A 21,065-nucleotide genomic window follows, 5' to 3' on the forward strand; every position below is an offset into this window, starting at 1 on the left:
GAGGGATGGGAGCTGCCGCTCCGGACCCACATCATTCTACAAGATCACCGCCACCGTCTCTGTGCCCGAGAGCCAGCCCCGTGGACCCAGACATCACGTCCAAGTCTTTACTATTTCAAGGTGCTGCGATGTGCCCTCGTCACCACCCATTTGGATGTCGGACCAGCTGTCTCTGTGGGATGACTCCGCTGTCTTCTTTCCCTGTCGATCTAGAATAATTCTTGGCCCACCAAGGACGCAGAAATCATTGTAGAGGCGGTTCTGAGGCTGCGGGGGGCGGTGGGGGGCGGGGGGGGTGGGCTGTGCTTGGGTGGGTCGGGCCCGCTCTGTCCAGAGCAACCTGCCGTGGCATCTGCGACCACCTTGAGGGCACCCGCTCTCCAACTGGGGTGGCCTCCACCTGAGGGTCCGAGGCCAGTCTGGGGGCAATCCGACCCCAGAGCCAGGCAGCGAGAGGCAGGCATCCTCAGCCCCGCCAGAGCCCCGCCCAGTCCTGGGGACCGAGGGGGAGAGGCTTGGAGGGGCGAGGTGCCTCTCTCACTTACCTGCCTCTTTCCCTTCATCTCGCTTCCCCTCCAGGTACTCCTAGGGGTGGGCCAGGTCCCCCTTGGCCGGGGCACGTGGGGTGCGTGGCTGGCTGTACCCAGACTGTCCTTCAGGGGCCTCCTGGGCCGTCCCAGCAGAGACAGGGCCCACTCACTCCGGCCCTCATGGCTGGGAGTACCCGGGGCGGTGGCCACGGAGGAGTCAAAGCAAGGGCTGGGCTGGGGACAGCAGTGAGGGGGAGAGGGTGGTTATTGGGGGGGGGGGAAGAGATCAGGCAAAATGGGCTTCAGGGTCACCCACAGTCTCAGTGGCTCCCTAGACGGGGCAGGGCCACCTATGTCCTCAGCTGGCTTGTCGGACGGTGGACGGGACCCCCGTCTCCCCGCACTTGGTCCACAGGGTGGGCCTGCTTCCCACGGTTCCCTGCAAACCGCACCCCGTCCTCTCCCGGCCCCTCCTCTCCATCCTCATGGCCTCGGGCCCTCCCTGGGCACCTCCAGCCCCAGGCAGCCCCTGTGGGCACCAAGTCTCTCCTTGGGAAGGCTCCCCCATCTTTCCAGAAGTTCCCCAAGAAGACAGCACGGAACGTGGGTCTGTTTACTTCCAGGTAAGGGGCATAGACACGCCCCCAAACCTGGGCGGGAGGTGCGGGGACAAGAGCCTGCAGACCAAAACCGGAAAACGAGACCATCTGTGCCGACGGCATCGCCACACGCAGTTTAAGGCTCTGTGTGTACCTCTACGCGCAGGTGCTCACACACACGTGCACACGCACACGCCCGCGGCGGCACCTGACAGAGGAACGGAGGCGGGATGCCAGACGCTGCCTGCAGCCTGCCTAAAATACCGCGTTTATTAAAAAAGTGTAAAACAGGAAGACCGTGCAGCAGTCTGAGCAAAGTGGCGAACTTGGGCTTCCCCGACCCGGGGGATGCGGGGCCAGCGGAGCCGCCCCTGTGCACCACAGCCCACACGTGCACACCTGTGCACACCTGTGGTCAGGTGTGTCCGCCCCCCCTTGGCTCGCCCAGGCTGTGGGAGGTGGCGGGGGTTCCACTGGCGGGTGTGGTGGGGTCCCGTCCAAACAGCAAACAGAACGAAATCCAAACGCTGTCTCCAGAGTGGCTCCGGCCTGCCCGGGAGTCCACTGGAGGCCCCTCTGTGCGCCTCGGGCAGCGCGGGTCGGGGCTCAGGAAGGAAGGGACTGTGCGGCAGGACGAGGGAGGCCCCGGGTGGCTCCACACAAACTTCCCATTCACCCCTCCTGGGGAGTGACCGTGCAGAGCCTGGGCGGGCGCCCTGTCCCCCGCCTCCGTCACTCTCGCGGGGCGAGCGGGCGCCGGAAGGGGAACGGGCAGGCCAGGTGAGCGGGGGCGGGGGGGGCACGAAAGCTGCATTTGGCGGTAGCGTTAAGGCCGGCCCTGGGTGGAGGGCCCCACGGGAAAGGTCAGCACCTCCCCTGGAGGAGCCCGGATGGCCCCCCAGGTCCTTCCTGCGGTCCTCCTGCCGCCACGGGCCCGTCCGGCCACAGTGGCCGCGCTCGTGGGTCTGTCTGCCTCCCCCGGGCTGGCTTAAAGTGCTAGGTGCCTGGGAGGGAGGGCTGGGGCCGGCCCAGTTCTGCGGGCGATGCCCACGTTGTCCCCAAGGGGCTCCTATTTGAGGACGTAGTTAATGAGCAGCTGACACGCCATGAACACGCAGAGCAGGAACCAGGAGCGCGGGCTCTGTAGGAGGCCTGGGGCCGGCACCTGCCTGGCCCTCGCCGTGGAGCTCAGCATGGCCGAGAGGTGCCTGCAAATGGGGTGGAGGCTGAGCCAGGGCCCAGACAGGGGGGCCTCCCCTCCCCTCAGCGGACGGCTGGTCAACACAGGGGTCCCAGGGCAGGGCGGAGGCGGCGGGCACACATCCCAGGGAGGGAGGGGTCACGGCTGGGGCAGCGGGGGCTCTTGTACCCCCTTTCCCATCCCGCTGTCGGCCTGAGCCGTCTCCCCCTCCCCCAAAGCCATACGTTGGAGCCTGACGCCCAGCACCTCAGAGGTGACTCTTTTTGGAGATGGATTTTTCTCAAAAGGTAATTAAGGTGACACGGGGTCACCGGGGTGGGCCCTGATCCCGCGTGACCGGGGTCCTTGTAAGAAGAGGGGATCGGGACACAGACACGCACGGAGGGACAGCCCCGTGAAGACACAGGGAGAGGACGGCCGGCCACACACAGGAGAGGGGCCTCGGGGGGACCCGGCCCCGCCCACGCCTGGACCTCGGGCTCCGGCCTCCAGGACGGCAGGGGGGACAGTGCATCCTGTGGTGCGAGCCCCGTCTAGGCACGGCGTCACGGCCGCCCCAGGACAGTAACCCCCACCCGGGCCTCGGATTATCATCGTGTGCCTGGAAACTTCTGGCTATTCTCTGGCCACATGCCTCATAGCCAGCCTCCTGTGTGGGGCCAGGCGGCTGCTCCCACAGCTTCCTTTCTGCTTCCAGGCCGGCACCATGCTCCCCTCCCCCCCCCCCCAAGGGCAGTGCCTTCTGACTCACACTGACTCAAGGCCCAGGCTCCTCCAAGCCTACACCCTATGTCAGGCATCCTGCTATTTATGTTTTTAGCACAGAGCTAGGGGGCCCCCCGAGCATCGCCAGCTCATCCTGTTCAGGGGGATCCCCTGCAGCCCCCACACCGCCCAGGGAGCCTTCGTCCTGTCCTCATGACACCAGACCCCCGGCCAATCTTCAGGGTTCTGGCACCGGAGCGACATTCCGGGTTCCAGAGCCCCTGGCGCTCTCCAGGCGGGGACCCTGGGAGCGAGCCTACCTGTGCAGCTCCTGCTGGGCCTCCCGGATGGACAGCACGGCCTCGTGCAGCGCCTGCAGCCGCCGAGCCTCCTTCCCACACCGAGGGCACGGGCTCTCGCTGCCTGGGGTGGCCGGCCGCACGTCACGGGACCCAGGGGACAGGGGATGGAGGGGGAATCTAAGGTGAGCTGCGTGTCCCGGGAGCCAGCAAGGGGGCCCCAGGGCCACGCCGCACCTCTCGGGTGAGGCTAACCCCTCGAGGATTAGAAGCACGGGCAGCGAGGGTCCCCCCCTTCCCCCGGTCCCCCACCCCTGGCCAAGCTCAGCTGGTCTCTGACAAGCCCTGGGACACAGAAACGGCTGAGGCACAGCCCATCCTCCACAGAGGCAGGGACAAAGTCGGAGACACACAGGGGCAGAACCGGAGGGTCACAGGCGGACAGACACTGCCCAGCCCCGCCCCCCACGCTGCCCCTGCCAGCCATGGGAGGCGCCTCACCGCCACCACCCCACGCCCCCGAGTACAGGGTTGGGGACCGCTGCCCTCCACGCCCCTCGTCCGCCCCCCGGGCTCAGGGAGGCGGGTGAGGGCCCCTGGGAGGAGGGTCGAGGCGGACCCTGTACCTGCCGGGGCAGCCGCTTCTCCGACCCCTCCCACCCAGCTCAGGAGGGCTCACCGGGGATGAAGTCACCGTCCTCCTCCTCTTCGTCAGAGAGCTCTGGGCAGGACTCGGGCGTGGAGCTGCTCTCCGTGACCTGGCTGTGGCCGGACGGCTGGTCGCTGGCCTTGCGGAGCCGCCGGTGTGGGCCGGGCCCCTAGAAAGAGGCAGAGCCGCTGCCGCTGGGGGCCCGCCTGTGCCCACCACACCCCCCGCTGGCCTCGTGCTCCGGCTGAGCCCCAGGGGCCCTGCCGGGGATGTGCCGGCCCGCGGACACGGCGGCACGGTTATGCCGGGACGGCTCTAGAAGGAGCGGCCGTGGCCGCTGGTCCCGTCTCGCTGTGTGAGCTGACAGCTAGGGATCCCCCGGCACCGGGGAGACGCGTCCAGAGGGACCTCCAGGATTGGCTGACCCCCAATGCTTCCCCAGAGTACAGGGGCGGCCGAGGCGTGGCCGGCCGGAGGGGCTGCGGAGAGGGTGGGGGGGGGCCCGGGGGGCATCCAGGTGGAGGCGGCTGGGGCTGCCTGTCCGAGTCAGGGCTGAGGGGCGACGGCAGGGGTGTCATGTGGACGGCGAGAGACGTGGCCCCTGCTTGCTGGGGAGACTGGGGCCACCCTGCCTGTCCTGCCTGTGTGGCTGCCGGCCTCCAGCTGCGAGCACGCTGGTCCAGCAGATGCCGTTCTGTTCGCACACAGACTCTGCGACGCGTGGGGTGGGTGGCACCCGTGGAGAACACCGCAGGCTTCCCTCACGGGCTGCGCCCTGGGTTTCCCTCAGGAGACCTCTTGCTCGCCTCCGGGAGCCCCCCTGCCTCCTCTCCCCGCTCTCCCTCTGCACCTGTGCAACTGCCGGGGCCGCTCCTCCTCCTACCCGGCCGGGCCCCCAGGCTGCCCTGAGCCTCGGTTTCCTCATCGGTTGTCAGCCTCACGGAGGGCACCTCCGGGGGGCGGCGGGCCAGGAGCCAGCAGCCCCCCGCACGGCACCCTGCGCATCTGGCTGCCCTGTGAACCCAGCCTCCTGCAGACCCAGGCGTTTCGGGTGCCGTGCTGGGTGGGGCAGGGCAGGGGATGGGGAGCGGGCGCAGAGGAGGCCCTACTGGGAGGGGACGAGTGTGCGTGGGGGGGGGATACCGGAGGGGGAGCGGCGGGCAGGTAAGAGTGAGGGTGGGGGGCGGCCGCCACACCCACCGCCTGACGGTCCCCTCCCGCCGCTGAGGTCGACCCCGGGCGGGGACCCTGGGGGAGCTCACCTGGTGCCTGGGCCCCGGGCTGCCCAGGAAGGCGGTCCGGTGGGCCGTGGTCCCCCGCTGCACGGTGTGCAAGACCCCGTCTTGCTCAAACTGGCCGATGTCCTTCAGGGGATCCCAGGGGCTGCGGCTGGAGGGTCCGGAGGGTCTCCGTTGGCAGAGGCAGTGGCCCCTGGGGCGAGGGGACCCGTCCTGGCCCAGCCTCAGCCCCCCAGCTCACCCCCCAGAGGGAGACTACTGCCTAGGCCTGTGTGCAGGGCCCACGGGAGGGCGGCTGCGGAGCCCCGGGAGGACCCTCCCGCCCCCATCCCTGCCCCTCCAGGGCAGCCGGGGCCCCGTGTGGAGCAGTGGCCCCAGGGCCCCCCCGGCACTCACTCCTCGTGCAGGTAGCGCCACTCCTGGGTGGCGGGGTCCAGGCGGAACAGCTGCGGTTTCCAGGGCGTGAGGTTCTGCTGGCGCTCGCGAGCCCGCTGCCGCTGTGCCTCCTCCAGCGAAAACTTCTCCCGTGTGGCCTTGTGCTGGTCGCCCTCGCCGATGGCCCTGGTGACGTGCTGCCAGAGCCTGCGAGCAGGGCACTCGCTCTGAGCCGGGGGCCCTGGGCTGTCCCGCCCGCTTGGCACCGGAGGGGAGGCTTAGAGCAACCTCCACTTGGTTGCCTCCGGGGACAGGCAGCTCACTCTCTCTCCTAGGGTGCTGTTTACTACGCACAATGAGATGGTTCTTTCCCACTCTGAGCTCACACCCCTCGCCCGCAGGGTCCTCCCTGTGGAGCTGCTGGTCACCTGCGGGCAGTGACGGGTCCCCAAGCCCTCCGTCCCTCCCCCCCGGCAGCTGCCCCAGTGGGACATGTCATCTGTCATGAGAGGTCGGCTCTGGTCCACCCTCCCTGCCAGCGACATCCTGGGACAAGCTCAAAGCACCGTAGCCCTGCCGACCGGGAGCACAGCCGCCTGCCCAGCCACCGCGGGCTGGGGTCCCGGGTCCCGCGGCCGCCGGCAGGCCTCACCTCTCCGACTCCAGCTCGGTCTGCTCCTCGAATAGCACCGTGTGCCGCTTCAGCCTCCGCCCCCGGACCTCCCCACTCGGGTTCCAGAAGAGCTCGGTGCTTCCTCGGCCCTCCTCCTTGATAAACACTTCTCTGTCCTGCCCCAGACGGCCCGGGCAAGGTCAGAGGTGCTGGCCCCATGGCTGTGCCCGTGCTCCGGGGGCCTGCCTGCGCCAGCCTCTTACCCAGTGTCCGGTGAGATGGGCCAGAACCTCCTCTCCGGACGTGATCTTCCCCGAGATCTGGTTGATGCTGGTGCTGCCCCCGAAGAAAGGCTGCGGGGACGCCCCGCGACAGTGCTGCTGAGGGGTCGGTGGCCTCCCCTGGACCCTTGTGCCCCTCCGCGGGCCGGGGGAGGAGGAGGCCCCTTCCTCATGAGGGTGCAGGCCCCCCGCCCCCGGGACGTGGGAGGCTAGGATGGGACCCAAAGCCGGGGGGCGGCCACGCTCACCCCAAGCCTCAGCTTCAGCTCGAGGATGCCCCCAGGGCGTGCGCCCCATGGAGGGGAAGGGGTCTGGGCCTGTGCCGGCCCCACCGTGCGGCCTGCGGGAAGCCCCTCCTCTCTCCTGGCCCTGGCTGTGCCACAGAGATGCCAAGGGCAGCTCCCTCCTCCCATGGGCATCTGCTCCAGAAACCCCGGGGCGCCAGAGGGCTCCTCCCTGCCCTGAGGTGGCTGGGGGTGTGGCGGCCAGTGCTACCTTAAGCTTGAATTCCAGCTCAGCCTGCAAGTTGTTCTTCTCACACTCGATGGTCACTCTGCCGCCCAGCTCCATGGTCATGGTGCCATACAGGATTCCTGAAACACAGTCCCTGCTCGGTCCTGCCTCGTCGTCCCGACCCAGCCACGCTGACCCCGAGGAGGCCGGTGTCGGACCCCAGGACGGGGAGAAGGGGCAGGGTGGGGGAGAGGACAGGGGCCCCTGGGGGCAGAGTCTCTGGGATGGAGAGGAGTCGGTCAGGGGGAGCGCTACCCCGACCACACCTGGCTCCTCGGTGACCCTCTGCCCCCAGGGAACGGAGTCTCTACCCCCAGGGCTTTTGCTCCCAAGAGTTGCTCTGTCCAGGGAATGTCCTGCCCTTTGCTGGGTGCCTTCCTCCAGGACCCCCCCCTTTCCAGGCTCCCAGGGCCCCCACGAGACGCTCATCACCGTCTATCATTTGCTCTGGAGTTTGGGCCCCGACGTGAGCTCCTACATCCTCCCCGCTCACGGCTGCGCCCGGGATTGGCCCGGCATATTTATTTAAAGTAACACACATATTTTTTAATTAACGTAGGAATGGATGAATCTCCCGTTTCTGGCCATACGGAAGACTTACTCTAACTAAAGACAAGAGCTGTGTTGTGTCGGTTGTAAAACACCTGGGCGTGTGGGATAACGTGGAAGAAAAAAAAAAAGACGAGCCACTTGGAACAGAAAAGGGCTGGGAAACACCCAAATCCCACGGGCACACCTGCGTGCTGCCCAGGACGGCCCTGCACCAAGTGGGGCGGGGCGCTGCAGAGCGGGGGGGGGGGGGGGTGGCCCCCTCTCTGCTGGTGGGGACAGGGTCCCGAGACAGACACCAGCCTCCTCTGACTACACCTGTGGTTTCGACTTTGGAACCAGGTAAACATTGCATTTCCACAAGCACTTAAAACTTGACATTTGCCAAAGGAAAACGAAACTAAAACCAAGTGGGAATTTTCCTGGTAGTGGGATCCTGCAGGGGGATCAGTCCCCAGGACTTTACAGACCCCGGGGAGACAGGCCAAGATAAGACCAATCATCACAGTGAAAGCACAGATTGGGCTGGGTGGTCAGTGTTATTCTGACCGGTGTGCGTGGTGTGGGAGAGGAAAGGTGACCGTGGTGGTGTCACTTAGAAAGGGGCTCTGTGGCAAGAGGGAGAAAGACGTTCCAGATGCCCGGTCCCCAGGACTAAATACAAGTCCGACGTCTAGGATCTGGATTGGAAACACGTAAACTCGTGATGTATTTTAATCTTAAAAAAAAAAACAACCAAAAAAACCAAGATGATTAGCTACTGTTTAGTTACTGGAAAGTCCTAGAGGCAATGACGAAGCACTCCTAAGAGGCAGGTCTGGCTTGCAGCTGTGATACCAAAACACCATTTCCTACTGGCAGGAAGCTTGGCTTCCTGCAGAAATGCCTGCCTCGTGGTCTATGCCAGGAAGCGTCACGCTCCCGTGGGGCCAACCGGGAAGGAAGCGGGGTGTTAGGGCCCAAAGACGTCTTCCGAGAGGAGTCCCACACCCAGCTAGGAAGTCACTGAAGAGTCGAGCGCACCCTCAACCGACCAGTAAGGACCAGAGCGTCTGCACCGAGGGAGCCGGCCTGGGCGCTGCTCCCCTGGGCAAAGGGAGCCCCTCACCTTTGCAGTGGGCGTAGGGCATGGTGAGGGTGTAATCCTCTGCACGGTTCAGGAACGTGAGCGTGGCCTTGCCGTCCAGCAGAGCCGACAGGGAGTTCCCTGCGGAGATGCGGCCGGGGGCACCGGTGAGTGGAGACGGACCCTCAGGACCCCGGGGGCCCGCCCCCTAAGTCACAGGGTCTGAGCTCCCTTCCAGCAGGTGGAAAGAGGCCCCTGTCCCTCCAGCTGTGTGACTGTGGGGCAGCCGGGCCTCTCACTAACCCTGTGGGTCACTTAACCTCTCTGTGACTCAGATTCTGGAAAAGGCCCACCCAGGATGCCACATGTTAACGTTGATTTCACTTACCGAAGGGGGGATTTTCAGGGCGTAGGCCGCAAACGTTTGCAAACTAGCCCAACCCCTACCTGGGTTTTTTTTTTTTTTTTTTTTTAATGTTTATTTATTTATTTTGAGAGAGAGAGAGAGAGAGAGAGGGAGAGCCAGCACAGAGCCCAACGTGGGGCTCGAGCTCACGAACCGTGACATCATGACCCGAGCCCAAGTCAAGAGTCAGATGCTTCACTGACCGAGCCACCCAGGCGTCCCTACTCTGTTCGGATTTTGGGGAGACAGAAGCCACGAGCCATGTGGGGCCACAGAGCAAGTGCAGGGCAACTGAGGAGCTGCTCTTAAAACTTCATTTTGATCAATTTAAAGAGCCACACGTGGCTAGGGGTGCCGCACTGGACAGCCCAGCTCTAGACGGCACCTGTTGGCGCAGGTCCTTGCCCGTGACCCTCACAGCGTCCCCGCAGGACGTGCCTTCCCTGCGGCTGAGGGGCGGCCGGGCTCTGCACGGACCCTGCCTCTCTCCAGGTCCCGAGCTCTTCACCACCCACGTGGTCCCTGACCTGGAGACGTGGGGAGGGAGACAAAGCCGGCCACCCCGTGCGGTCTTGGGGACCTCCGCATCCAGGGGGCCCCGTCATCCCCCGGCTGGGACAGCCCAGGGGAGCCCCCTCACCGTAAAACCGGGACTTGGCTGTGATGTTGCCGCTGATGCAGAAGCCGTCCTTCCTGTTACTGACGTGGAAGGCGGACACGGGCGGGTGGTGGGACACCTGCGGGCAGAGGACAGAGGACAGTCCTCCCCGGGGAGGGCAGAGCCCGGCTTCCTGACGAGAAGTCCCCGTCCCCTGCCCCACCGCATGCCTCCTGGCCATTCCCGGCTCTCAGTCCCGCTGCCCAGGGAAGCGGTGCAGGGCGCCCGGGGGGTCAGGGTGGGCTGTCCCCTCCCGAGGAAGCACCTCTGCTGTCCCGGGGCCTGTCCCCGACTGCAGCTCCCGGGAGGATCCTGACGGCGGCCGGGGGGCCGCCAAGAACGTGCGCTGGGGTCGGAGTGCCCACCACGGGCCCGGCGTGCCGCCTGGGAGCGGCCGGGCCTTACCTGCTCCGCTATGTAGAAGGTGTGGCTGCTGGTGTGGGGGTGGAACCAGCGGCAGCGGAAGGTCTCCCCCAGGACGGGGTTGTACGGCTTCTTGATCCCCTGCGGGCAATGACCGAGAAGCGCACGTGAGGAACTGGGCCCAAGCGGGACGGGGTGTGGACGCAGGGACAACCTGGGGGGCTGCCCACTGCCCACCCCCATCCCTACAAGGGACGGCCTGCTTGGCCACCAGCACCTGGGGGCAGCGCCCCACTTCTGCTTTGGGGAGAACACGCTTTGCCCATGGTTTACGTTCCGGGGGGGCAGCCCATGAGGTGTCCTGTCCGGTTCCTGGCTCCGAGGGGGACCGGAGACCCTGAGCAGGTCACGCTTTCCCTGGACTTTGGGTGAAACCAGGGCACAGCCTGTTCGAAGCCCCCAGTGGCTTCTATTGACCCTTTCAGTAGGACCCCAAGCCCCCAGCCCTGCGCCCCACTCCCCAACTCCGCTCACCACCTTTCTGCTCCCGCAAACGGCCCAGGTTCGTCCCCGCTGCAGCAGGGAACAAGTTCCCGTTCAGGACAGCCCTCCTTCCGGGTCTCGGACCCCCTCATCTGATCGGCAGCAGCTGGCCACCCCTTCACGCCATCCAGCAGACCTCTGTGCGCACGCACATGTGTGTGCCTGTATGTATGTGAGTGTGTGTGTGCACGTGTGAGTGAGAGTGCCTGTACGTGTGTGCCTGTGAGTGTGTGCATGTGTGCATGTGTGCCTTATGTCTGTCCATGTGTGTGCACATGTGTGCCTTATGTGTGTGCCTGTATGTGTGTGTGCATGCACACATGTGCATGTGGGTGCCTGTAAGTGTGTGTACATGTATGTGTGTGCACACGCACATGTGCGTGCCTTACATGTGTCCGTGTGAGTGCGTGCACATGTGTGTGCGTGCGTGCCTGTACTTGTGTGTGTATGTGTGTGTGCACGTGTGTGCATGTCAGTGTGTGCCTATATGTGTGTGCACACGCGTGCCTATACGTGTGTGCATGTGTGTGCATGTGTGCCTGTACTTGTGCATGTGACTGTGTGTGTGCACGTGCGTGCGTGTCAGTGTGTGCCTGTATGTGTGTACATGTACGCGTGCATGTGAGCATGTGCACATGTGCGTGTGTGCACGCACGTGTGTCTGTGTGTGCATAGGAATGTGTGCATGCACGCACATGTGTGCGTGTGTGCCTGTACTTGTGCGTGTGTGTGCATGTCAGTGTGCGCCTATGCGTGTGTGCATGTGTGCCTGTATGTGTGTACATGTGCGTGTGCATGTGTGCTTGTATGTGTGTGTGCGTGCACGTGTGTGTGTGGGTGCCTGTACTTGTGCATGTGAGTATGTGTGTGTGCACATGTGTGCGTGTCAGTGTGTGCCTGTATGTGTGTGCATGTGTGCATGTGGGTACCTATATGTGTGTGTACATGTACGCGTGCATGTGAGCATGTGCACGTGTGCGTGTGTGCACGCACATGTGTCTGTGTGTGCATAGGAATGTGTGCGCACATGCACATGTGTGTGCCTGTACTTGTGCGTGTATGTGTGTGCACATGTGTGTGTCAGGGTGTGCCTGTATGTGTGTATGTGCACATGTGCATGCATGTGTGCACACGCGTGCCTATACGTGTGTGCGTGTGTGCCTGTATGTGTGTGCATGTGCATGTGCGTGTGCACACATGCACTTCCCCCCGGAGACCGGGCTCCATGAGCGATAAATTGGCAGGTGCCCTCGGAGGACGCCTGCCCCGCCTGTCCGAGCCTCCTGTCCGCTCCTCCCTCTCTGCCGAGCTGCCCGGATCTCGCCCGGAGCCGCCCCTGCGGCGCCCTGTCCTGCCCTGGCCAGCCTCCCAGACAGACGCTCCTTCTCTGCCCCAGCAGCGCCCCACCCAGGGCCGCCACGTGGGCGCGCACCCCGCCCTGCCGAGGGCCCCGAGGCAGTTAAGAGACCTTGGATCTGCTGTGTGACTCTGGGGCCGTCCCTCCCCTTCCCCGAGCCCCAGTTTCCCCTTGGGCGCAGTGGAGGAGCAGAACCAGAACCACACGGTCACGCCCGTGTCCCACGGAATCCCCCAAAGGGCCCAAGCAGGACCCTCCAGGTCTGAGAGACACAGCGGCCATACACAGCGGTGCTGGGAAAAGGGCTCTCGCCCCTGCACCTCAAGGAACCCCTGGGACCCGCTTTTCGTGATGCATCTTGGGAGTCATGGAAACCTTTCTGAGAACCCAGACTCGGGCTCTGATGAGCACAGGGCTGCTGGGGTTGCAGTGAGATCAGGGGGCCCGCAGCCCCACACCTCCACTGGGCCCGCCCTCCCCGCCGGGGCCCTGACCTTGGGTTTCTTGTAGAAGCCTGACAGGTACCACCGCAGTACAAGCTTGATGCGGCTGTAGGCGTCCTCCTCCAGGGCGGCCCTGTGCCAGGACGGGAGAGGCCCCTCAGCCCAGGCCGGGATCCCCCAGGCCACCCTCTTGCCCTGTCCACCTTCCATCCGCTTGGCTGGACACGGGCCACCGGGCTCCTCCCGCCCTCGCCCAGCTCCCGAGCCTCCCTCTTTCCAGCCTCCGCAGCCTGCAGGGTTCGGCTTGAGGGCACCAACGCCCAGAGCTCGGGACACACAGAAGGTGCTCGGGGCTGGCCCCACGCTCACCTTTGACGGCTCCGGCCCTGACCTGACGGGCAGCCTGCCCCCCTCCTCCCTCTCGACCTGCTCCTCCTGGGGCCGGTCTTGGACACGGGGCCCGCTACGAGGCTGAGCTCAGCCGCGGACCCCGGGGCCCCTCCGGAAACATCCATGAAGGGGCCGGGGGCTGAGGGAGGCTGGGGTCTCCGGGTGCACACGGGTGGGAGGGGCGCCCCCTGCTCGCTCACCTGGACAGCAGGTCGGCGTGGAAGTAGTAGTCCGAGAGCTTGTCCAGGAAGGAGCGGGGCTCTAACACGAAGGTGGGCAGCACCACGCGGGACAGGTCCATGCCCGGCCGCAGCTGCCTCAGCAGAAGCCACATCAGACTTTTGTTCTCCTCGGACACAGTCTCCACCTGGGAGGCCTGGCCCAGCTGCCGATGGTGGGGGAAGGGGGGGAGGCTGCGGTCAGGCCCCCGGTCCGTGCCTCCCGGGGGAGCGGGGACGGGGGGCAGGACAGGGGCGGCCGGCTCTGGCCGGGGGACGTGCGCTTCCTCGGTCTGGCCCCCGGCAGCCCAGCCGGCCTGTCTCGCCCGGTCTGGCCCCTGCTCTCTCCGGCGACCCCAACCCAGAGGGGCACGTGCTGGCCCAGGCTGGCTGCTGTCTGCCTCCACTCCTTGCCAGCCTGGCCGACCTGGGCCCTCCCCTCGGTCTGGGTGACCCCGACTCTTGTGCGCGGGGTAGAGCCCGCCCACCCTGGCTGCTGAAACCCAGTGGTGGCGGGAGGCGCGGTGGGTACGGGGAGACCCCACCCCAGCCCATTCAGTCTTCCCAGTGGCCTGGAGATATGGGTGCGGGGGGTGCTCTGGGCCTGCGCTTCCTTTAGAAATAAGGGTCCAGGGTCACACTGCCGGGTGGGGACTGCCCTGGCCCCCACCTGTCCTTCCCAATAACACACTCAAGGAGACAGAGCTGTGGGGGCTCAGGGCTTTGTCCCTCTGGGTCTGGGCAGCGGGGTCGGGTGGCTGCACCTCGCCGTCCATGCCAACCAGCAAACCCTGAGGCAGGCAGAGTCTCAGAGGCGTGGCCAGCTCCGTGGGGGTGCTCACAGGACGGGGCAGTACAGCCGGGACACGGGGGAGTCCCACAAAGCCCGGGCGGAGGTCTAGTCCATCATCCCTCCCTGGGGACCCCACTGTCTTCAGCCTTTGATGCCTCTGGCCTGGGGCGGGTCTGGACTCAGTTGGTGGGGGGGGGGTCCCCTCAACTGCCTACCCCTCTGAGCCCCGATGAGGCCCTGAGCTGGATTTGGACCCAGGCGGCCCCTGCACCCCTTCTCCCCAGACTTACTCCTCGCAGTGGCCCCTGGGCACTGGCACTGCGGTCGTCCCCACGTTACAGAGGGGACAGGCGACTTACCCGAGCTCACACAGCTGAGCTCGCACAGCACAGGCGGGCTGTGAACTCAGGGCTGTGTGTGTCTGTGGCCCGAAGGCAGCCACCCCGAGGGAGGCGGGATCGGTATCTGTCTCCACCCCGCTGGGCCGCCTTACACAAGCTGCTTTGCCTTTCTGTGCTAGCACACCTGTCCTGGGGCCCCTGCCAGGTCTCCCGGGTCCCTCTGTGGAACCCAGCCTCGTCTGTGCTGGGCCTCTGAAGGGTCCCTCGGGCTGCCCGCTCTCGGCCCCAGGGCCCTCACGTGCATCTCCCCCAGTGTCGTGGCCCTGACCCTACCCCCAGCTGCCGGCCTCATAGGTGCCTCGCCATCGGGCTGGGACCTGCCCGTCCTCCTCCCATGTGTCTTGAGCCCCGCCCCTTGGCCCTCCTCCAGGGCTGCCTGGGACCAAGGCCCTTGTCAGCCTCCTGACAGAGGCTCCTCCTTAGTGGCTCCGGGTTTCTACCCCCGGTTTCTTCCTTGGCTTTCTAAAGGCCTCGCTGGACCTCGGCGGGCCCCCACCTAACCCCCCCAGGGTTTTCCCAACACCCTCAGCAGAGTCCTCACGGCCCCCTGGCTCTCTCTGAGTCGTGGACACCATCCTGGTCTGGTCTGGTCCCCCAGCACTCCCACCCCGGGCACTACAATCTCCCGTCCAGGGGCCAGCCGGGCACCGAGGCCTCTGTCTTTTCCGGGGAGGCGGGGGACGGGGCGACACCGGCCGCCCAGGTGGGGCGGGCTCTCACCTCCCCAAACTCCTCGTGGACCTGCTCCACGTACGTGGTCCCCCCAGGCGCCAGGCCCTCCAGGGTCTCCGACTGGACACTCCCGCTCTCGTTTGTCTTTCCGCTGTGGTCCTGGGCCTCGTTGTCCGACTCCTCTGCGTTCTCCCTCTCCGACTTGTCTGAGAAAGCGTCGTTCTCCAGGGAGGAGCCATTCAGCCTGGAAGGGAGGGGCGTGCCGGGGGTCCCAGGTCAGGGGTGCGGCCCAGGCGCCCCCACCCAGGGCACGGCTCACTGCCGGCACTGCACCCACATCCTCGGGTCTAACCCAGTGTGCACGTGAAGAAACTGAGGCCCCCCGGGCCCAGTCGGGGTGAAGGAGGCTGCCTCCTGACCTCGGGGTCTGGTGGCCAGACCTCCATTGGTGCCTGCCCCCCTCCCCACGTACAAGGAGGCCCGCGTGTGAGTCCCGGTGACAGCCAGGGTCCTGGGGTCCCCAGCAGGCCGGAGACCCCGGGCTCGACCCCTGCCCACCGCGCCCCTGCTCACGGGCACAGGTCTTGGTCGTGGATGGTGGCCGAGGGGGGGCAGCCCGCAGAGCGAGGGGGGCGACGCATCCGGCGAGGACCCGGGCTCCCGTCACGGCCCTGCTTGCACGAGCTGAGTCGCAGAAGGCTGGAACAGCGCAGAGCCAGCTCTAGGGCGTCCAGCCAGCAGCGGCCTGCGGGGGGAGGGGGGGAGGTGAGCCCTCTGCGAGCCCGGGAAGGGCCCCTCCCCTGTGCCTCCCCCACCCCCCTGGAGAGCCTTCCCAGGTGTCCCCGCCACGCAGGTGCACGTGGGCGAGTGCGGGTGGCAGATGTGAACAAGGACGGGGCCTGGCGGCCAGCCCCCGCCCGACTGGGGGAGACAGGAGCCCGGGGGAAGGAAGACGCCCTTCGGGGGATGCTCCAGACCCTCCCTCAAGGTCACACCTGAGCAAGACCCAGGCACCTGCAGCTTCCACACACGGGGCCCTGCCTGACGACAGCCGCCTGTCCCAGGCCTGGGGGGCAGGGGGTGCGCCTCAGGGGCCCCGGGGCTCCTGCTGGCCCACGGCACAGGCCAGGACAGTGGGCGGCAGGCTGGGGAGGGGGCTGCTGAACGTGGCAGGCAGCCCAGGGCGTCCTGGAGGGAGGGTGGCCCTGAGGCAGAGCCGGCCCAATCCACCCGCCCCCATCCCTGCTGCCTTCCTGGCGGAGGCTGCCAGTGGGTGAGACCAGCAGCGCTCGCGTGTCCCAGGCAGCGCTCACAGCTGTGGGGACGCCTGTCCGCCAAGGCGACCCCCGGTGTCCTGGTGGGATTACTAACAGCAGCCTTTCCACTCACGAGGGCGTCTATGACCGCACATCACAGTGATCAAGTGTTACTCCGAGAAAAGCTTCAGGAGTTCGAGGCGTGGGATTAAGGACAGTGACGATACCTCCCTAGTCTGGGCCTTCAAAGTGCGGCTTCTCGGAGGAGCGTGACTCTCGTTCCCTAACTTTGAAACCCACAGAATCCTTTGGGGGGCATCCCGGGCCTGGGACTGGGAGGCGAGGGTTTGCAGGGACGGTGGCCCCTGGTTCTCACAGGGGCACCCGGGGTCCTACGGGGTTTCACTGCAGGCTTGATGGGAGCCCGAGCGCCCAGCCCTGGGGGCAGAGGTGGGGTCACGGGAGCAGCCCCCGCAGGAAAAGAGTGGGGACACCGAGGCCTGCTGAGCTCGGGGCTCGCCTCGTCGTTGCCACAAAGGACCAGACACCCCGAATGCTACGCATCCTTCGAGGCCCATTCCCGGGCCCCCTCCTCGTCCTCCAGAAAGCCCACCCTCATACACACGGGGGCTGTGGACAACCCTCCCTGCTCTCGGCGCCCCCGCCCATCTGGGACCCAGCTCACGCTTTAGTCCGATCTGCCTTGTCTGACAGTGGGCTGCTCTCCTTCCCCTGAGACCACAGGCTCCAGGAACAGGGCGGTGCCTCCTGGGGTGTGGACGTGACAAAGTCCACCAGCCCCGCCCCCCCACCGCTCTGGCCGCGAGGGGCTTGAAAGAGGGGCAGCTGCATTTCCCCAGAGCCGCCACTGGAGGGCGCTCCAACAACGCGCGCCGCACTTGGGAGCCCGGGAAACTGGATGGCTCTCCAGACCTCAGGGTTTCCTTGGGGGCAGTGTGCCGGTGCCTCAGTTTCCTCGTATGTCAACGGAGGTGAAAACATCAGCAGGTGAGAACCTGCTGATTCGACGGGGCCTGGCATGTGCGTGGCGCTCAGCAGCTGCGATCTGGTTGCTTTAAATAAGGTCACTGGGTGGTCGTTACAACTGGGTAGCCGGGCAGTATTCATGGTTTGGGCCTGGGGAAACTGAGGCTCCGAGAGGTAACTAGTGGATGGCAGGCCTGCCTGGCCCAAGCCCAGGCTTGTCCCGTGACATCTGCCTGCGTCCTGCTTGGGCGGCAGCGGGAGGGTCTGGACAGGGGCCGCGTGCACCTGGTCTGCGATGCCCCCGGGGCGCCCACTCCAGGCGGGGCCCCACCAGGGAGACCCACAGGGCAGCGGGGGACTCACCGTCGGACTCTGAGGCGGCCCTGAAGATCAGGTAGCTGCTGGGGAGGGGCTGTGTGATGGAGCCCACACTCTCGCCTTTGGGGCCCTGGAGAGACAGAGAGCCGGCGTCAGCCGAGGGGACACGCAGGCACGGGCGGAGATGCGGGTCACGAGGGGTCACGCAGACGCACACTGAGACACACGCGGCCTCAGGACCCCCAGGTGGGGCCAGACCCCCAGCCACGCGGACACAGCAGGCGCGAGAGGAGAACGAGCCCGCGGCTTGCGTCCTGGGCTCTCCTCGGCTCTGGAGTTCCCTCCGTCTCCGGGTGGCCGTAATCGGCACGTGCACGCTCGGGGTGCCCGTTCAGCGAAACGATGAGTAACTTTTTACGGCAGAAGTATACCCCCTGCAATCTCTGGGACATACCTACACTAAAAAAACCATTTGGGTGTTCGTCTGAAATCCTGCCGTAACTGGACGTTCTAGATTTTGTCTGGCAACCTGACGGGCAGCCTCCCGGTTAGGAAGGTGCAGCAGGGAGGGCTGGGCTACGAGCGGCTCACACGGCCGGATTCCTCAGCCTCTGCGCGTCGCGTCGCGTCACCAGGCTGGGGGCCCCCGCCGTGTGCTCCGCCCGGGCCGCATCTGGTCCCCGGCCACCGAGAGACCTAACCCACGGCCGGGTGGGGGCCGGGTGGCGATGGGCCCACAGAGCAGTTGCGATTAGGCTCCTGGCCACCCCTCGGCGCCCGTCTCTTACTCGGCCCGCCCGCGGGGCCTCGCTCCTCCTGGGGCCCGACCCCCCTGAGCCCCGGGGCCCCCCCGGAGGTACCTTCACGGCCCAGACGGACTGGTCCAGCGGGTGGAAGAGCTTGAAGCAGAAGCCGTCTTTCTTGGAGGGCCGCTCGATGAGCTCGCAGCAGTGCAACAGGACGGTGCCCACCCACTGGCCCACCTTGGGCGTCTTGTAGATGAGCAGCACGCCAGGCTTCAGCACGCACCACAGTTTGGTCCAGCTCTTCAGCGTCCCGCGGATCTGCGGGGAGGGGCACGGCTGTGGGGGGGGGGGTGGGGGGGGGGAGGCCGGCGCCCCGGGGGCACCCGGACAGCTTGGGGGCGGAGCTGGGCGGTGGGCGAGGTCCTCGGGCTTTGACAAGGAGCTCGGAAATTACAGTGAATCCAGAGAAATGAGGCACTGCAGCCAGGAGCAGGTGTCCGGGTGAGGTTCAAGGCCAGATCGGAGCCCCTCCCCCCGCCCCGGAGGACCCAGCAGCCGGTGGACTGTTGTGATTGTCAGCTTTGTAAATTTTGGAGTTGGTCAGTTCTTTTCTCGCTCCAGAGAAGAATTTCACTGTAGCGCCTGATTTTTTATTTTGTGGGGGGCCAAAAGGAGCCCATGCCGGCCCAAGTCCTAGGCAGGTGACCAGGTGCTGGTACACCTGTCTCGGGGGTCCTTGGTGGCAACCCCGGGGTTCAGCAGCTTTCCCGCCACCTTAGGGGGGGCAGAGAGAAGTCCCAGGAGCTGAGGGAACCACCATCACCCTCGTCGAAACACAGAGTCTAAGCCCAATCCATGAGGCTATGATACGGCCTCCCCGCCCCCACAGCCCGGCACGGGGCTTCGTGGCATCCTGGGACCCCCATCCACAGGCCAGGAGCCCCCCCCCCCCCCACCTCAACTGGACACAGGGTCTCTGCAGATTTCAACGGGTGAACATGAGGCCACATTGGAGCCGGGTGAGCTCTGATTCAATGACGTTTGGACACAGACACACGGACACAGGAGGGGCCACGTGAAGGCAGAGGCAGAGGCTGGAATCAGCAAGCCACAGCCCAGAGCTGCCTGGAGCCCCCCAGAAGCTGGGGAGCGGGAAGGATGCCCCACTAGGGGGCGGGGCGGCCCTGTCCACACCGGATTTCAGGGGCCAGCCCCCGGAACTGGGGGAGAACGCATTCCTGTCTTTAAGCCCCAGCCTGTGGTCCTTTGCTGGGGCCTCCACGGGACACGGACACAGACTCACAGTAACAAACACGCCCAACTGCCTCCTGGGTGACTCTGCAACGTCCCCTGGGAAGGCCTGAGACTGGGACAACGTGCCCGCCCGTCTGGCCTACCTTCAGGCTGTCGGCCATGATGACCACGCTGGGGTCCGTCAGGGCGCTGAACAGCTGCTTCGTGGCGCGTTTCTTCTCCTGCCGGTAGTTCTCCTTCTGCGCCTGGGCCCAGGGAACCCAGCGGGCGGGTCAAGGGAGAAGGCCCTGAGCTGGCCCCCGCCCCCGCTCCTCCTGCCAGCCCGCCAGCCCACCGGGGCTCCCACCGTCCAGTCTGGGGCGGGGGGGAGAAGTGGGGGTGGGGAGGTGGCCAGAGCACAGCCCGCCCCGTCCCTCTGGCAGGCCGGGCCGTGGTGACCTCACTGGCCCACCCATCTGACAAATGACACACTTGTGTCCCCACTTCCTGGGCCCGTGCCCACCTTGAGAGCTTCCTTCTTGGTGACCTTGGCTGTTGGGGACACACATTCCTTGTCGGACCCATTGTATAGCCTGTATTCTACCTGCAAAAGAGATTCAAGTTGGGGGGAGGAGGGGCATCAGCGTGCATTCTGGGGATGCAGAGGGCTGGGGGGTGGCCAGGTGCATTCTGGGGCTGCAGAGGGCTGGGGGCGGCCAGGTGCATTCTGGGGCTGCAGAGGGCTGGGGACGGCCAGGTGCATTCTGGGCTGCAGAGGGCTGGGGGGTGGCCAGGTGCATTCTGGGGCTGCAGAGGGCTGGGGGTGGCCAGGTGCATTCTGGGCTGCAGAGGGCTGGGGGGCACCCAGGTGAGCTCTGGGGCTGCAGAGGGCTGGGGGGTGGCCAGGTGCATTCTGGGGCTGCAGAGGGCTGGGGGCGGCCAGGTGCATTCTGGGGCTGCAGAGGGCTGGGGGGCGCCCAGGTGAGCTCTGGGGCTGCAGAGGGCTGGGGGGTGGCCAGGTGGGCTGGAGGCCAAGAGAACCAGAGAGGTCAGAGAAAGGTACTGTCCTCACACCCGTTCGACACCCTCTGCTCAGTTTATCAGCAGTCTTGGGGGCCGAGGGTACAGAGACGGAGAAGTCAGGGAGGCTGAGGACAGCAGGTGGACAGGATCTCAGAGGTGCCGGGAAGCGTCCACCCTAGCCACTACCGTGTGTCCAGCCTCTGGGGGGGGCACACGTGCAGGGGGGACTCTCACTCCTGGTGCCCTGGGAGCTGCTGAGTGGTGGGCAATGCCCAGGCCCTGTCCTGAGCCCAGACCAGAGCCGAGGACGAGGCACAGCCTGCCAGGCCCGCTGGACACGCTGCACGGGCTGAGAGCAGTAATCCAGGATCTGGGGCTGGAAGGGGCTGCGGTCCTTTAACAGATAGAGAAACTGAGGCCCTGGGAGTGGAGAAAAGGCCAGGACTAAAGGCTAGAGGCAGAGGGCGGAGCAAACTGTGGCCCGAATCCCGCCCCCCCGCCCCCTTTCTGTTCAGCCTGTGAGCTCAGAACGGTTTCAACTTTTTAAGTGGCCAAAAAAACGTCCAGAGAATAATATTTTGTGAGACGTGAAAATCCTATGGTTCGTGGCCGCTTCTCCCCCGAGAAGCTTCAGAAGCTT

General features: G+C 65.8%; 1 protein-coding gene across 5 annotated transcripts in view; it reads right to left on the reverse strand.

Annotated features, from left to right (window-relative positions):
* Window positions 1-1,370: 1,370 nt before the first annotated feature.
* The window catches only part of OSBPL5 (oxysterol binding protein like 5), a 79,762-nt gene continuing 60,067 nt past the window's right edge, over window positions 1,371-21,065 (reverse strand). For all 5 annotated transcript variants that reach the window (XM_053899325.1, XM_053899326.1, XM_053899324.1 and 2 more), the window contains exons 4-22: window positions 19,926-20,006; window positions 19,567-19,668; window positions 18,284-18,487; window positions 17,469-17,553; window positions 15,436-15,607; window positions 14,911-15,106; window positions 12,979-13,163; window positions 12,440-12,521; window positions 10,088-10,186; window positions 9,665-9,761; window positions 8,661-8,759; window positions 6,986-7,083; window positions 6,473-6,562; window positions 6,249-6,385; window positions 5,618-5,803; window positions 5,246-5,372; window positions 4,014-4,152; window positions 3,356-3,458; window positions 1,371-2,337 (exon numbers count right to left, since the gene is read on the reverse strand). In XM_053899325.1, the coding sequence (XP_053755300.1) occupies window positions 2,199-2,337; window positions 3,356-3,458; window positions 4,014-4,152; window positions 5,246-5,372; window positions 5,618-5,803; window positions 6,249-6,385; window positions 6,473-6,562; window positions 6,986-7,083; window positions 8,661-8,759; window positions 9,665-9,761; window positions 10,088-10,186; window positions 12,440-12,521; window positions 12,979-13,163; window positions 14,911-15,106; window positions 15,436-15,607; window positions 17,469-17,553; window positions 18,284-18,487; window positions 19,567-19,668; window positions 19,926-20,006 (2,421 nt within the window). In that variant the 3' untranslated portion in view covers window positions 1,371-2,198. The remainder of the gene's footprint in view (window positions 2,338-3,355; window positions 3,459-4,013; window positions 4,153-5,245; window positions 5,373-5,617; window positions 5,804-6,248; window positions 6,386-6,472; window positions 6,563-6,985; window positions 7,084-8,660; window positions 8,760-9,664; window positions 9,762-10,087; window positions 10,187-12,439; window positions 12,522-12,978; window positions 13,164-14,910; window positions 15,107-15,435; window positions 15,608-17,468; window positions 17,554-18,283; window positions 18,488-19,566; window positions 19,669-19,925; window positions 20,007-21,065) is intronic.

This window comes from Panthera pardus, unplaced genomic scaffold (genome assembly GCF_024362965.1).
Source record: "Panthera pardus isolate Hobbes unplaced genomic scaffold, ASM2436296v1 HiC_scaffold_12, whole genome shotgun sequence".
Lineage (NCBI taxonomy): Eukaryota > Metazoa > Chordata > Mammalia > Carnivora > Felidae > Panthera > Panthera pardus.